Source organism: Ictidomys tridecemlineatus, chromosome 5 (assembly GCF_052094955.1).
Source record: "Ictidomys tridecemlineatus isolate mIctTri1 chromosome 5, mIctTri1.hap1, whole genome shotgun sequence".
Lineage (NCBI taxonomy): Eukaryota > Metazoa > Chordata > Mammalia > Rodentia > Sciuridae > Ictidomys > Ictidomys tridecemlineatus.
In genome coordinates, this window is record NC_135481.1 from 50898042 (window position 1) to 50915252 (window position 17211).

Consider the following 17211-nt stretch of genomic DNA (forward strand, 5'->3'; position numbering starts at 1 on the left):
TGATGTCTCTTTGACAATGCCCAGGATTTTCAAATGACAACGTGGTCAATTCATTAGATATAGAATTTGGTAGATAAATGATGCTTCTGGTGGTCTATATATAGACTTCCCAGGTACAAACCTTTTGTATTATCTCATAATAGAAAATCACAGAATTAAGTGCATGCAACCCAAGCTGAGTGATAAGATCAACTAGAATGGAGAAAAATATCTTTCATAGGTAGGAACTTTGGCTGAAGAAAGTGTTGCTTCCTCCAATCCACAAACAATACTCAACTTCACAGCAGGGATGGACAGTCTCTCTGATAAGTGAGGTAAAAATGGGAGATCCCATGATGTGTCTTTAGTGGTAAATGGCTATACCATGGTGAACCGCCACTATAGGAAGGACAGACACTGAGAGTTCCCAGTCCTGGAAAATCCCCAGGTCAGTGTTAAAATTGGTTCTTGAAAAACCATGATGCATACAGTTGTCTTTGGTAGGTCCTCGCTCTTGCTGTATTAGATTAAACTTTTCAAATAAACTGTTGTACAAATCCGTGGGCCTCAAAATTTGGATCTTGCAGTGTATAACTCTTGTGTCAAATGAGGGATTATCCAGTTTAGATCACAAACCTATTTTTCTAATCTTCTTTCCAATGACATTAATATAAAAACTAATGACCATTGGTATGGTATGAACCAGGAAGGCCAAAAACAAAGGGTTCTAGTTTTAGCTTGGACATCAACCTTTATGGGTACCTTGGGCCATTTGAGGTCTTTGAGTTCTTAAGAGATAAAATGGCCAGGAAGGGTGACTTATATTACATACTCATGTAATGTATTACTCATGTAATGAATTACATACTCATCATATATATTTTTAAAGTTCCTTCCTGCTTGAAAGTTCTAGAATTTTGAGATACCTTAGGAGTAAATAAATGAGGGGAATAAATTGCAGCATTACATCTTGTCTTCTGAAAATAATGTTCTTGGTAGAAGAGTTCAAGAAATGTAGCACCATCATTAAAATTCCATCAGGACCAACTCCATTGGGCATGTTAACAACATCTACAGCATCTATTTTTCAATAAAACTTTGGCATTACTCACCACTGATTTTCTTGAGGGCTTGACTCAAGAATAAAAGCTCTATCCTGACCCCATCTGGCACCTGGTGAGGCAGAGAATTCATTCCAGGGAACCATTCTTGAAGCACAGCTTTTCCTATAAGGAAACACTGGTAATCTTAACATTTTTCAAGACAGGGTAGGATCTAGGTTCTTTCTCTTAAGTCTGTCACTCCTCCAGTATTTAATTTAAAGTAAAAAAAAAAAGATCTTGGTTTGGCATTTATTATGTACATGATTACCTACCTCTGCCCTCAACACCCACATAAGACCAGAACCGTTACCTTTGTGAGCATTTGGGGAAAGCCCAAATGGAAAAGAGACCAAGCAGGTGATTTCTGGCTCAGTTATCAGGAATCTTCATGCCACCCAGAGCCATGGACTTTGAACAATTGCCTGAAAAATTCAACTTTCCAGGGAAACAGTATGAATATTTACCATAGAAACAAGGGAGAAAAGCTGTTTTGATTTTCATCTAGTGATACAGTCACTCCAAAGGAGGACTGAGTTTCAGAGAGACATCTTGGTCCCAGTGCACTGCCACCTCCTCAGAAACTTATAAGTTCTTGAGATACTGTGGAAAATTAATTGAAATTGAAATCGCCTAAAATTTTTGCTGCCTTCAGTAATTCTTCACCTTTATGCAAAGTGTTACTTAGCATATTAACACTGCCTTAAGGCTCCTAGCAGCTGTGTGTTTGAAAATGATAGAAGATGATGGCTTAATACATGATAAGAAATACCGTTTTCATCTATGCATCCCAGTCTCTTATGGATACTTTTTGTCATCTGTAGCCCTCGTCATTGGTACAATGCCCTATGCATAGACAGCTCACTGTAGAATGAGTGAATAAATAAGGAAGTCAGCCTAAACTCTTTTTCCAGAAGGTAACAACTAATATTTTTCCATTTTTTTTTAAAAAAGCATCTTCTCATACATCATCATAGTAGCCTTCATCATCATTCTTCCTAGTGCCCAGCATATTCCCAGCACAGGGTAGATGCTCAGCAAATATTGTCTGTTTATATGCATGCATGGATGTATGCTTATATGGATAGTTGCATAGAAGATTGGATCATGCAGGGAGCACCTCTGTTATATGATCCCTATAGCAACACTAGGAGGTAGGGAGAATAGGTATTACCATTATGTTCTCTAGATGAGTATCCTGAGGCCCTGAGAAGCTGGTGAACTTGTTCAGGATTTTAGATATTGATTATGCAGTGCCAGGGTCAATAGTCTAAGCCCAGAATTCTTTTCAACATGAGAAGCAGTGCTCTATTTGGCTTAAGAACTCAGGTTTGCAAGTCAAAGAACCTTGGGCTTTAAACCCTGGCTCTTGACGCTTCTTTGTTTGAACAAGTCTCTTACTTGCTTTGCACCTCAGCTTCCAATCCATGAAATGGGATCAGGAGTAGGGTAATGAATAGCATCTACTCATCTGGTTAAATGAGGATTAAAGGAATGCTGTCCGGACATATTTAATAGAGTACCTGATGTACAAACAGCATGGCACATGGTAGCTGATAGTCTTGATCTGTTTGCTTTGGGGAGCATGACAGTATATTATCCCCAGTCCAAGGCAGGTAAGAAGGAAATTGACACCCTTCTATGCAAGTCTGAATGTGCAGGAGAAATTAGACCATTGGGACTAGCCAGAGGGAGGGAGGGATGATACAATTCAGTGTATTTCCTTCTCCAGAATCTAGCCCTCAGTGAGCAGCCAGCTACTGTTACATCTTGGCTGGCCATTCTATTGGTGTTACAGGCAGACTTTTAAAAATATGGAGAAATAAATACTGTGGGCAAAAATCACATCTTGTCCAAATGAGCTGAGGTGTAAAAGAGAAGCACACTCCACAAATACGCTAATAACATCATAATTCTGGGGAGGGTTGAGAGATCATCCATTGGCCCATAATGGCTTTTTCAACATTGTACCCTCAGTTTTTAGAGCCTGGCCCATGTTGGATATTCAACCACATCTAGTGAATGAATGAATTCATCTACTCCAGCCCTTTGTTTTGCATAGGAAGAACACAATGTCATCTAGCCTTGTAATAGGCTCTCAGCTTGAATTTCCTAATAAAATGGAGGCACTTAGAATCTTCAGTAAGGATCTTGGTCTATCAGTATTGCTTACAAATGTCAGGACAAAGAGAAGTTCTCATGAGGAATTCTGAACACTAACTAAATAGTGGAAAAGGAAGTGATTCACATGCCCTGACCCTTCAAAAAGTGGACATGAACTGTGAACTGAAAATATTTAGGTAAGAAAAGGCCACGTTGAGTCTCAATGGGGGAAGAAGACTGGGGCAGGTAAATTTTGTCAATAAAGGTAAGAATTCTGAAAGAGCAAGGTGAACATTCCCTTTGGTATGAGAGACCACAGTGGAAATTTCATCGCTTGTAAATCTGTGAAACACTAGCAAGTAATGAGAGAGGTTTTTCCCCTATTTTCAGTGTAATACACTGAAAATGCTGCATCCATATCATTAGATTAGCTAGTACTTAGAGTTTATTCTTCCATTAGCAGCGTTGGTTTACGTTGGGTTATTCTTACTCTGACAACTAATTACTAATGTTTCCTTAGCACTTTAAAATTTGCAAAACACATTATAGTGTATGTTAAGTGATTTGACTTTTTTCCCTAAAATGCTATGATGTTGCCTTTGTCAGCTATTAACAGAGAAAACAGGTGCAAAGGTGACAACAGAATTCTAACTCAGACTCCAAGTTCTTCTTACTTTAGCAGGCTGCTATGGTTTGGGTTGATGTCTCCCTCAATACCAACAGAACAAATATCAAGCTGCCAAGTCAACGCTGGATGTAGTCAGTGTGTCTTTTTTTTTTTTTTTCACTTTTACATCCAAATATTTAGATTTACTGCAACATTTTATAATGATATAGAAATGTTACAAATGAAGCAAGCATCTAAAAAAAATCACCTTTACTGTTAAACACTGAACTGCAAAAGAGAAAGAAAAGCACAATTTCCTACCACAGTTGGAGATATTACAGATCAGGAAACAAGAAGCAATAACCTGGAATTGATACAATAAGAAACTTTTTGATTAAATAGTAAAGTGGAAAATTCTGGTTTAGAAAAAAACAAGATTATCATAGGCCATGGAAAGCAGAGAGGGTCTCATAAAACACCTGGTGCAGGAGCACTTTACAAACAGACCTCTAAAATACACTCCTGATTTCCTCCGGAATAAATTTCTCATTCTAGAATTGCTTTCTCTTTGGTTTGATTCTTTCTTACAGTTTTGAACTCATGATATCTCCGAGTTATTTTTCCCCCACAGTTTCTGTCTTTATCTTTCAAAAAGTCCATCAAAAAAAAAAGTCCATCCCATAATGTCCAAGTATTGATTTATTTTTATATATTAGAACACAGATTTTTTTCCCTAAAGAAAGGGAGGGAGGATAGGAATAATAAAGACAGTAGAATAAATCTAACAATTTTCCTATGTATACTTATGAAAATACCTAAGTGAATCCCACCATGTGTGCACCCACAAAAATGGGATCCTAATTAGAAAAGGATATATCCCATGTTTGTATAATTTTGTCAAAATGGATTCAACTGTCATATAACTAAGAATAACCAATAAAATGTTTTTTAAAGATTTGGGGACTTGTTAAGAGAATAACTTGTAATTTGTCAAATATGTCAATTATAACATTATTATTATTATTATTATTATTATTATTATTATTATTATTATTGGTGGTTCCAGTGCCTCTAAACAAGGTTAGAATTTAAGCTATATTGATCTTAGAAGAAAATAAATGGGCTTTTGAACCTGAAAATTCTAAATTTTTACTTGTAACATATGTAAATATACACAAATTATGCATCCTCATCTATAAATGGGGATGATGGGGATGATTGTGCCAACTCTTTTGGAGTATGATGAGAACTAAATAGAAAAGAAAAAAATGTTTTATAAATTGTAGCTTTTTTTTTTTTTTTTGGCAGTGCAGGGGATCGAACCCAGAACCTTCCACATGCTAAATAAATTCTCTAATGCTGAGATACACCCCCAGCCCCGACTGCTGTTTTTTCAACTTTAGAGGTAGCTATTGACGTTGGAGGAAAAGATCTTCTAACTATGTTCTAAAACATAAAAATTGTCAGTGCATCTTAACCTTGAACATGAATATACATCTCCTAGGGTCTTCTTATAATGCAGATCCTGAATCAGGAGGTCTGGGGAAAGGGCCTAGGAATCAGCCTTTCTAACAAGTAACAGGATCCAAGATGATATACTAATGCTGCTGGCCCATGGATCCAGAGCTCCCTACATACAAACTATTTTTTTTTTTTACTAATTGTTAATTGGTTATTGCTATTATCTCACCAGCTCAATTTCTAGACTAAGAAAATGTGTTCTGAGGTTTCTGCAGCTGGTTCACACTCAGAAAGGACATCTCTCCACTTGCTTAGCAAGAGTGAAAATGACCACAAGAGGCAGGCACTACTGTCCCGGAGTCAAAACATTTATCTAAGAATTCTCTAGAAATGTCTTCCCAGGCATCATTTGGATTTGAAAACTGGTACCAAAATATCATGCCTTGTATCTGGGAAGCAGGGAAGAGGTAGTAAATCCCTGGTGGAAGAGCCTACACAGAAGTTTTTGTGTGAACCTCCCCAAGCAAACAAAATATTGGTTGGTGGAAGAAGCAGTGACTTTGAACTTTGTTTTTTAAAACCTCTTGAAAAGTAAATAAGATGCTCATTCTTTGGTGGCATGTTATCAAAAACAGGCAAACTCGGCAGCTGACCTGGGGAGGTTTAGAACAGCAAGGATGTGAACAGAGTTGTGGTGGGAATACTGAGACAGGAAGAAAACCTAACACAGTGGTTCTCAACCCTGATTATCAACTAGAGCCAGCCAGGTGATTCTGAAAGTACAAATGTTCTGACCAAGTTCTGATTCTCATTGACTTAGTCTGGGACAGACTTGGGCATCAAAATAAAGTTGAGGACCACTGACCTAAAATGAAAATGTGGTTAGACACAGGAAGAGAGGTGAGATATGAAGAGTTTGTATCAATTTAAATGTATTACCATTTCTCGTTATTTGCAATTGTTATATTCTGTAAAGGTGCTCTAAACATTGAATCAGCAAATACTGAAAAATTGTGCCTAAGGGGAAGTATGGGGTTAGGTTCCTTTGAGTATCTGGTCATAATATATTTGTTAACCACTATATAGAAATTCTGTTGTATGTTTGTTTAAAGGTATTTATTTAGCATACATTATTGACTTATTGAACACACAGTAAGAGCACACTAACACATGGCTAATCAAAGCTCATCAATCTGGGCACAGTGGCACACACCTGTAATCCCAGTGGCTTGGGAGGCTGAGGCAGGAGAATCATGAGTTCAAAGCCAGCCTCAGCAATGTCAAGGCACTAAGCAACTCAGTGAGACCCTGTTTCTAAATAAAATACAAAATAGGGCAGGGGATATGACTCAGTGATGAGTGCCTCTGAGTTCAATCCCAAGTACAAAAAAAAAAAATGGGGAAAACATGGTACTCAGTTGGACCACAGAAGGACATTGGCTTATAATACAAGAGCTGAAGCAAGAGGGCAGTGCATCCCCTATCCAACTTCAGCTTGGAGCCTGTGAGTAGATGACTCCAATTTTTTGCCACTCTGTTCATGTCTATGAGTGGCCATGGAAAATGCTTCCAGTATTGATTTGAGGACCTGAATAGATTCTTAGCAATTGGGTGAATTCATAAATACAGAATCCATGAATAATGGGTATAGAAGACATGTGACAGATGCAGACCTACACAGTTTGCAGGTGAAGGGGGCTGAGCAATAGACAAGGAGCAAAGGGAGCCCTCAACCTCCAGGTCAGAGTGTCCGGGTTCAGCTCAGTCCTCCTTGGTCTCCTATGTGACCTATTGCTGTCAGGGTCTGAAGGCTGCAGACAACCTCCTCCATCTCAAACGAAATAAGAGGTGAAAGCTGGTCAATTCCTATCTTTGAACTGCAGTAGTCCCAGGTGCCAAGAGGTGCCAGTCACCTCAAGCTTGCCATGCTCTGGAAGTCTTTTATTGCAGGACTGATTTATAATACCCAAATAGATGCATTGAGAGCAATTACGTAAACACTGTTTCTCTAGGGTCAGAAAGAACAGCACAATTTAAATGAAAAATGCAGCGTGGAGTCAAAATTCAAATCGTTGTGTGTAATTACAGACCACAGTAAATCAATTATACAAACACAGTACCGATCCCATCCTGTCCCAACACCCACAGGATCGGGTTATGATGGTTTAGAATTCAGGAGGAGGATGACGGTGAAGTGACATTGGGAACTGAGATGCGCAAAACCTCAATAACTTGTCTGGAATCACATGGTGATTCAATCAAATGTAATCAAGAAGCCAGGAGACACTAAACCATCCAATTTCTCCTAATTAACAATAACAACAACAACAAAATCATCTAATTAGCAGTGTGAGCTCAAATTGTGGGGTTTTTTTTTTGAATGGTCATTTATGTGTTATTGTTACATTTGACATTTAGATTGAATACTTTAATGAAAACAAGAACCAATTCCCTAATCAGTAAATTGCCCTGTAGCCGCCTTGCTGAGAATCTCTCCTTATTCTTCTATGGAGAAGCTAAGTTAAGAATTAGTCAGAACTATATAATATATTCCTAATTATGTATAACCAGTCTCCTCACACTGGAAAGAAAAAAATGGGTTGTTTGATCAAGGCAAAGTTAAGTGTTTCCGGCACAGAAATATCCTGCTCCCAGTCATGAATTTGGGGGCTGAATGGAGCCCTGTTGGCAACAGGATCTAGGCATCCTCCAGTGATGCCCGTCCTTGCCTGGTAAGTGCCATTGTCTATAAGAGCTGCCTTTTCCTGTTCTCTGGGAACCTTTAAGCTCCAGTGGCAGTGAAGACCTTGCCTGTGGGTCGGCTCCAAATAGGAGCTTGTAGACAACTTTGAAGTATCATTTGTTAGCTGGCTTCTTTTAAGCAATTGACCGCTTCTCCTCTTCAGAAGCATTGCTGGTGATGACAAGGTATAAAAGGATAGCCTGACGATTTGTTCAGTGACTCTGGTCATGGCCTTGAGATGGATGCTCTAAGAGAGACTTGGTTGCTCGCTCATGAAATCCTGGCTATTTGCACTTTCAAACCTGGATTGCCTTGTCCATCCCCACACTCAGGAGCAGCCTGCGAGCTGTGAAGTATGGGTGGATGTTGCATTATGTAGAACCAAGAAGCACATCCTGGACAGGCACATGAGCTGGTGGAGCAGCAGTCACGATTTGAGAGTTCTCTTTTGAGAAAGGGGTAGGAGGGAAGCTTGGTCATCCAACATCCAACTCCCTGCGCTTCTCTATTCTCTCTCTTCCCTAAACACAAGGACTGCAACATATTTTATAGATACTTTGGAAAACTTAAAAGGAAATGCTGCTTAAATCTACTCCTGGCCAATTGTAGTGCCAGTCACCTCAAGCTTGCCATGCTCTGGAAGTCTTTTATTGCAGGACTGTTTTCTTGATGTCATAAAAATAATCAAATTCTTCAGTTGTGTCTGGACATCTCTTTACACTCTGTGTGCATAGAAATTCATGGACAAACCTAAGGATTAAATCCTTAATCCTAAGGATTAAGAAATAATACAGAAAAAAAAAACAGAAGTTAACCCAATGTTTGGGAGATTTGGAAATGGCTGGGTTGATCCCATAGTCCCTTGATTTGTCTTAAACATCTGCTTTAATGATGTCAAAATACTTCCCTAGTTGATGTCATTGCTTTTGATAAACCAGAATGAGAGAATTTGAGGAGTTTTCTTTTAGGACCGCTTGATTCAAAACTAAAATTCTGAAATTCTACTGATTTCTATAAAAAGTATGTATTGGCTTCTCGTCTAGCTTATTTCATAAATAATGGCACTGTAGAGTCAAATAGCAGTTATGTAAAATAGATTTCTTACTGGATGACACCCAGTTTTGCCATTATAGAAACTGACAAAGGAGGGCGAAATGAAATGTACCAAAGATTAATGTGGTAATAAAAGTCTGCCAGAAACATTCTAACTGATTTCTTAAAAGCCCAAATGTTTAAGTGATAACATGAAGGCAGAAACATACATCTTGGCCCTGCCCAAAGGCCGAGCCAGCTGTCTGGGGGTAATAAGAGCTGACACCAGTGACAAGGACTCACAAGACTGGAAGGATCTCTCCAGGAGCTTTCCCTGCAAGGGGATGCTTTTGTTTCAATCCCATGTGAAAAGGAGATTAAACAGGGAAAGAGAGATTGAGTCAGATGTACTTGTGATACTCTTTGTAGCTTTCTCTTCTTCCAAAGTATCTGGTGGGTTGGCTCAGTTCAGTTCAGTTCTGCTCGGTTTGGTTTGGTTTGCATAAGCCAAGTAGACACCTTCTCTTCCCAGAAAGCACATGGCCTCTTCCTTGGGCCTGTTTGGAACATCCCACCACCCACCACGTCTATGCTTTGTAGTATGTTCCCTCTTCTTCCCCGAGTGTGAGGTGTAGTTTGAAGCTTCTTTGGGGGAATCATCTCCTGGTGTCCAGATTTTTCAAACAATGGTTTTCCAAACTTTTGGACAAGAAGCAGAGAGCCAGCATGCAGAGTGTTGAGGCTTTTAACCTTTGGAGTTGCTTTTAATCTACTTCCCAAAGCAGTGATGACAAAGCATGTCAATTTTAACCTTAGTAATTAATTCTTCCCTCTCTTTCCCTTCCCCCACTTACACAGATCTGTTTGTGACCAGAAATGTGACCGGTGGGGTTTTTTGTTGTTTGGGGTTTTTTTTTGGGGGGGGGTTGATTTTTTTTTTTTTTTTGCATGATGTCACTGACCAAATACTCTGGTTTTGTATTTTTCAAAATGTATTCTTGCAATACTATTAATCTTTTCTTCCCCAAAGATTCCCACCACAGGGTCTCAGATTACTGGTTGTCACCACAAAACCAACCAAAGAAGAGGAATCCAGGGTCTAATGTCACTTCACCACTGAGCATTGCTTAAGATGTTGGCTTTTTTTTTTCTTTTTAAACAAATGCCTGCAATTACTCATAGAAATATGTTAGCAGCACTTCATTCTTTCAATTGAAAGCATCTAGTAGTAGTTTTTAGATGCCCTGAAATGAGTGTCCTGAGAAGAAATTTATGGGATGGAACTCCAATAATGTTCCATAAGCGGAGATACTGCACCCCACTTCAAGTCCTTTGAAACAGTAACTTTTTTGGAGCTTGCCGTGGGCTGAGCTTTTCTCTTTTAACTTGACAAATATCAAACTGTCTCCTACAGCAAAACTTAAGATTTATATGCTCTGAGCCCTCAAATTGATGTTTTCACCAAAGGTTCTACTGATACTTCTAAATTTCTTTTGGAAGCAAGTCTAGAAGTATACCATTAGCAACATATAAGTCAGTGCTCTTCCTGCCCTGCTTTGTCATGAGTACGTGGACACATAGCACACGTCTCCTGAGTCATAGAAAGGAGTCTCAAGTTACTATTTTTAAAATAATATGCAAATTCTTGGTCTCCTCACTCTACCATTTCAAATCCCTATAACAGAATGATTTATTTTTACAAAGTCTAGTCGTGCCAGCTATTGGATTGAATTCTATCACATGAGCATCTAGAAATTTGAAATTTTAAGAAAGCTTTTTTTTTTCATGAGAAAAGCAAGCTCTTGAATTAAAATTGTAGATGCTAATAAGATTTAAGTTGCAAACCACCTCTATGTAGCTGGACTCACAGGGCATGATGAGGGCACAGAATCCAGACTTGAGCTGGGAGCTGATTGTTATGGTCTGATGAAAGAGGACCATATTAGGAATGTGGGATGCCTGTATTCAAAAAGAAATCAAATTTCTAACAGCTCCAGCAGGGTCTGAATTCTTGAATCTAAAACAGAATGACAAGCCTAGAAATAGGTGGTAACAAAGAGAGTGGTTGGCTTGACTTTGAGCAGATAGTGTAACTAAGAAAGATACATAACACATGACTTCCTGAGGCTACCCATGTTGCCCAGGGAAGCATCTCAACAAAGACAGAAAAAAGCAACAATCATTTCTGTCAAGTGAGGGTGCTCTAGACCAATAGTACATAGGAACCAGGTGAGTTGATAACTAATACCTAAAAATTGGGTCTCTATTAAAACAACAATTGTACTTCAAATTTGTTGATCCTCCCACAAAAGACAAAAATATTCATGTACTCAGCATAGATCTTTTTAATTCAGATTGTTTACCTTGGATTAATTCTAGTATCATCTACATACACATAAAATTCATTCATAACACAGTATTTCATCCATTGACAAGGCTCTGTGTACACAGGGATTTTTTGGGTCTTTCTGCTACCCAGGGGCTCACGATTCATTTTAGAAATTAATAAATTATATTATCTTGCAGGAGACTTCAATCTCTAAAATGTTAAGAATCTATGCTCATAACAATAATTTTTAAAGCACAAATTGCATTTACCAGAGAAGTATTCAGTGTATCTTTGAAAGGTCTCTGTTAACATTAGTTAGAATAAAGTTTTGGTATAAAAGTCAGGCTGACTGCTTCTGTGGATCACTTCTCTCCTTGACAGTGAACCTGACATTGAACCAAGGAGGCAGTTGATCCATTATCTTACACCTTCCTTTATCCATGAACCCTATTATTGCTCATATTAGAGGGGAAAAAAAAGTAGTTCTATTTCATTGTCTCCAAGGAGTTCCAAAAAGCCTAGAAAACCTCTGCCTGAATCTTATCTCAATCACTAAAAATCAAAGTTGAAGTCAAAGTTAGTCAAAGGAATTGAGGAAAAAATCTGAATTCCAGGCTTTCAAGAAAATAAAGAACAGAATCCAGTGCCAGATATCATATTTTCCCCTAAAAAGGCATCAAAAAAAAAAGGTGTCTCATTAGAGAAGCTGGTAGACTAACAAGAAATCATAAGGTTATATGAGGTCTAAGAAGCTGGCTGGCCCTGAGTGGTCTGGCCAAGATTATCACCAGATTATAAGACCCTCTGTTCTTACCACACCACACTGTTCAACTGCTGTAGTAAGGTTATTTCTGGCTGCTTTTTTTTAATATATGTATTTCAATTGAACTTATTTAATACTTACTTTTGGGTCACTTGAATTTATAAATGACAGTGTCCAAAAGTACAGTGTCCTAATGATGTGTGTGTGCATACCTGCATATACACCTATAGCTGTGTACAGACCTGAAATTTCTTTAGGAGATTTTTTAACTTGTAAAGTGACATTGAATCTGTACTGTACACAGTACTAAGTTTTAGTTGCAGTGGTTCAAGAGCAAAACATACACCATTTTGCTCCTCTGGGCAATTTTTAGTATGATTTTTAATATAATGAATCCACCCTGAAATAGGCTGCCCCTCCACCCACACTTGTAAAAGTCACAAGTACAGAATAAATTGAGGACCTCAATTCTGCTGAATGTGCCAATTTCTGATCTATTTAGACATTTTTTAAAGAGTTCTTAATGCCGCAGCATTTGGAGGTACTTTGGGGGTGGCTCCGTTCTGAAGGGAGTGATCCCTGCTGGCTCTTCACTGGAGTCAACAGGCAAGAGCTTTCGAGAACGTCTGGCTATGGTCACTCCAGGGCAGCTATACAAGCCTGACTAGCTTCTCAGCAGTCTGTTTTTACTGCTCTTCCCTCCTGACTCCTAAGAACATTTATTCATTTATTTATTTATTTATTTAGCCTCAATGTCCATCTCTCTCATGTGTCACCACTCTGTTATTTCTTTTAAATGCAGAGATGGGACAACCGTTGAAACTCAGCTGCTAGCCACCTCATTTATTCCACAACTGTGTGGCCTGTTTCCTTGCAGACACTGCCCGTGCTATTTATGATCCCCTACGCTGCTTTAGAAATTACCAAACAAATTACCCCAGTATAAAAGGTGACACCCAAATCAGCTTTGAGGCCACCAGACAACAGACTTGTCTTCACCCCAAAGTGGCACCGTTGGCAGGTCACCTGTCAGCGGTTTCAGTCTCCTCCCTATAGGAAGACAAGCCTGAAGTGTCTGCAGTCCTCACTTGTTTTTGTAGAAGGGAGGTATTTGCCCAGCATGACTGTCCTTTAACGTAGATTTGATGTTCAGCCTGACTCTAAACCCCTGGCCCTCTCTGCAAATCAATCAGAAGATTGGTACCAGGCCTTGTGCTTGGTTGTCCCCACAGCTTGATTCCTAGGGAGGTATTACAGAACTTGGTGGCAACTGTAGAAATCAAAGGGTTCTCTCTCTGATATAGAGGATGTGTGGGGTCTTTAGTAGAAAGCCATTGATTAAACAAGGCCCTAGTATCTCAGGTACAATTGCTTTTTTTAGTTAGAGGCAAAGACCAGGTTCATGCCCTGTCCCCTGTGACTTTAGTTAAGCACAGGGAAATGCGGGAGGGGAAAAAAAAAAACCTGTATAGGTCTCTGTGCAAATCTCTATAAGCTCATTAAGTTAGGTAAACATAGCTCCAATCTCAGTAGCCAGTGGATTGGAGTGGGTACTGGGAGCTTCCCTAAGGATGCCCAGGGGGTGGAGGGCAGCATTGATTTTAAGAAAATTTTAGGTAAAAAGGAGAAAGTTGGCTCCATTCAATAATGGAATTCATCTGCTGCATGTGTATTTTTCTCAGCATCCAAACAAAGATAAGGACCATCCTGGTAGTTATCAATTAGTTATCCATGCAGTTATGTTCTCTCGTAAGCCCAGGTGCAGAGCGGTTTCCACCAGCTCTGAACTGTGGTGCCTCCTTGGCACGGCCTGTTGTCACCCTAATCCCAGCTAGGCTGAAAGACCCCCCACATTTCCACTTGGGGGGATACACCTGGCTGGCACCATTCAAGGACCCCACCTGCAGAGGTACCAGAAAGCAAAAAATTGTCTAAGCTGGAGTGTCCGGCATTCAGGACAGCCCCAAACAAGTCTGCCCTATTTTATAAAAATACTTAGACAGGCATGAAATGGATTTTCCGGATGTCCAGCTTTCCTTCCTATTGGCTTCTCTCTTCATTTTTTGCTGCTGCTTCCTTTTTATTTTTTTTCCCTTTCTCCACTTTTTTATTTTTCAGCTTCCCCCCTCCATTCTTTGTTTTTCTTTTGCTAATTCTGCTCCAAATCAGGTAGCAATGCATGTTTCCAGGAAGCCTTTTTAATTAGTTGTTCTCCAGTCTAGTAAAAATGAAAGCTGTTAGTGTCATTAAAAAATAAAATAACCCCATTGCATATTTTAAGGGAGATGATAATTCCTTGCCTTTGATAGAATCTACTCAAATTAGAAATTTTGGGGGTTACAAATATAAGCTCCACAGCTTCCTTTTTTTGTGTGTGTGTGGTAAATAAAAACATTTCTAGCTCTTCTGGTTGTCACCCTTCACACACAACCTTCTGGCCACAGAAGGCCGGATGGAAACATTGACTACCGGGGTATGAGCTCTGTTGCCCTCCAGGCTGGCCAACCATTAGCAGCCCCTCATACCACTGCTTCTCCAGACGCCCAGCCTTTTGACTCTGGTCTTTATCTCTTAAGTTGGGGGCATAATAATCTGCTGCTCAAGTTTCTATGGGTACTGCCCCCCGAGAAACGCAGCTCAACAACAAGCAAGCCCTCTCTCCACTGGGATGTCTGATCTACCTGCTAGAAAACACAGAAGGTTAATGCCAGCAAAGAAGTACCAGTCTGAACTTGGGAGAGCAAAAGCCTCACTGGAGGGGATGGAGCCTGAGACAGAATTTAATGGCTTCCCTGAAAAATGTTTAAAAATGCATGTGGCTCAATTCCATGTTAGTACAGCAGCAGTCAAAATAAACTGGACCTGTCTCAGGCACTGGTGCTGAGAGAATGTTATGAATAGACTTATTTTGTAAAGTTGTCACTTTACACACCCAGAAAAACCAACCAAGGGTAACATCGGCTCCCTCGGCATTGATGTTGGTTAAATCCCTCCTTTGAATGCCTTCAACTTAATTTGGCTAGTTATGTGAGTTTTGTTGCTTTTTCCTAGTTTTCTGGAAAAGAAATAAAAAAAAATGGGAGCTATGCAGATGGTGCCACTATGCAGGAGGACTGAACAGGCTGGTGAAACCTATTCCCAGCTCACAGAGAGCTCTCTACTGGCTTTTGAATGAAAGCCTTGTTACCTGAGTGTGTTTACAGTATAAAGTTTGGCATGAACTGGCAAAGACATGGTCAAGAATCAGCCCTTTCACCCATAGCGGCTGGTGTCCCATATCCTGAGGTCTAGGTGGTGCTGGGCCCTCCCCAAACCAGCACTGCCCTTTAGAGGTAGTAGTTACCTAAATCCCAGTTGGAAGAATTAGTCCACCTTCTTCTAGTTCCAACCTACAAAGATCCCCAAATGGTGACCAGCCTACCCATTCTTCAAGAAGTCCTCCCTAACAACATGGGTAACGTCAGATTTTTGTACTTACCAAAAAAATTGTCCAGCACATGTTAGCTTCATTTTGGGCAGATGACCACTTTGCCAGGCTGTCATTCTTGCCTGGTGTGAGCCCACTGCTCCAAATCCTGATTTGTAGCGTTAGAACTAAAACTAAATCCAGACCCACAAAGGCTAAGGCCATGTGTGTGGACACCATAGGTTTGGCCTCCTCAGAGCAACCCAGTCCACCAAGCAATCCCCACAGCATCCTTGTTAAACACCCGGAGAGAAGGACCCTCCAGGCCTGCATTCAACCTGCGGCGCCCATGGGTGGATTGTCAGACAGCAGTATCTCTCAGGGTGCAAAGGTATTGTGGGTTCTTCTGCGTCCCAGGCTAAAGGGGGGGGAATAACCTATTTCATTTTATTTTTTTTTCCAGTTCTCTCAGGCCAGGCACACCACAGCCCTTTGAAACGATCTGTGTCCCTTACCCCACCCATGAATGTGCCAAACCAGCCTCTAGGACATGGATGGATGTCTCATGAGGACTTACGAGCTAGAGGACCCCAGTGCCTCCCATCCGATCATGCCCCCCTGTCTCCACAAAGCAGTGTAGCCTCTTCAGGAAGTGGTGGGAGTGAACACTTAGAAGATCAGACCACTGCTCGTAACACATTCCAGGAAGAAGGTAGTGGTATGAAAGGTGAGTGACCACACGAGGAACCACTGAGTCCCTCCCTTTATTTGGAGTCCCAAGGGTAAAGAGCTAGTCAGCAAGAGAGCAAGAGCCCAGTGCCTCTCCAAGGCTTAGGCCTGGAAGCCTCCCCTTCCAGAACTCCAGGGCTTGCCTTGGTGGAAAGGGCTCCCCCTTCCAGGGCTTCCTGCCCAAGCCCAAGGACCAGAGTAAGTGAGGTCAATACCTTCCATTTTGTTTTCCATGCATTGACCCTCAGGCAACTGAATGGTTCCCTGCTAGCACTAGCAGGGAACAGGGTCATCTGTTTGTTAAGCCTCCAAAGCTGCTCCAGCCCTCTGCCTTGTTGCCGTGGCCAGGGACCTGTCGCTAATTCAAAAAAAACAACCACTGATCTTTTATCTATTTTTCTTCTCTAAATCTCTCTTAATGCAGAATTGCAGTTGTACTTTCCTTTCTCTCTCCCTTTTTCTTTGATATCCAAAGAAACCTTTAAACCCTTTTCCCTGCATTGGTTTAAGGGACAGGAAAACACCTCTGAGAATCTCTGGTAGTGTTTTAAGCCTGATAATAGATTTGCAAGATAGGTGATAAAGGCCTTTTGTGCAGCCTAATAAATATTCCTACATTGCCTGGAGAATCTATCCTCTTCTCAAGATCTTCATTAGGAGATACAAATTTCTCAATTACCCATGATCTGTTCAAAGAGGACGGGTGCGTGCATTTATTCTTAGACTCCAATTGTTCAAGGGTTAGAGGTCCTTAGGGAAAGACGCTCATCAGAGACCTACTGATAACTGTTAGATGGGGAAACAATCACCAGGACACCTTTGGGACTGAAATACAGCCCTCTGTGCCAGCACGAACACATAGCCGCAAGGGATGCTGTTTCTGACTTCCCCTTCTGTGATCACTGTTGACATAGGGTGCTCTGGACCCAGTCCCTTCCCCCTCATGGGAGCCTGGCACA

General features: G+C 40.4%; 1 protein-coding gene across 2 annotated transcripts in view; it reads left to right on the forward strand.

Annotated features, from left to right (window-relative positions):
* Samd4a (sterile alpha motif domain containing 4A) overlaps positions 1-17211 on the forward strand; it is a 208527-nt gene that overhangs the window by 138237 nt on the left and 53079 nt on the right. The window contains exon 3 of one of the 2 annotated variants that reach the window (XM_005337956.5): positions 15987-16250. The exons of the other annotated variant lie outside the window; for it this stretch is intronic. Within the exon in view, the coding sequence (XP_005338013.1) occupies positions 15987-16250 (264 nt within the window). The remainder of the gene's footprint in view (positions 1-15986; positions 16251-17211) is intronic. 2 annotated transcript variants of the gene reach the window in all.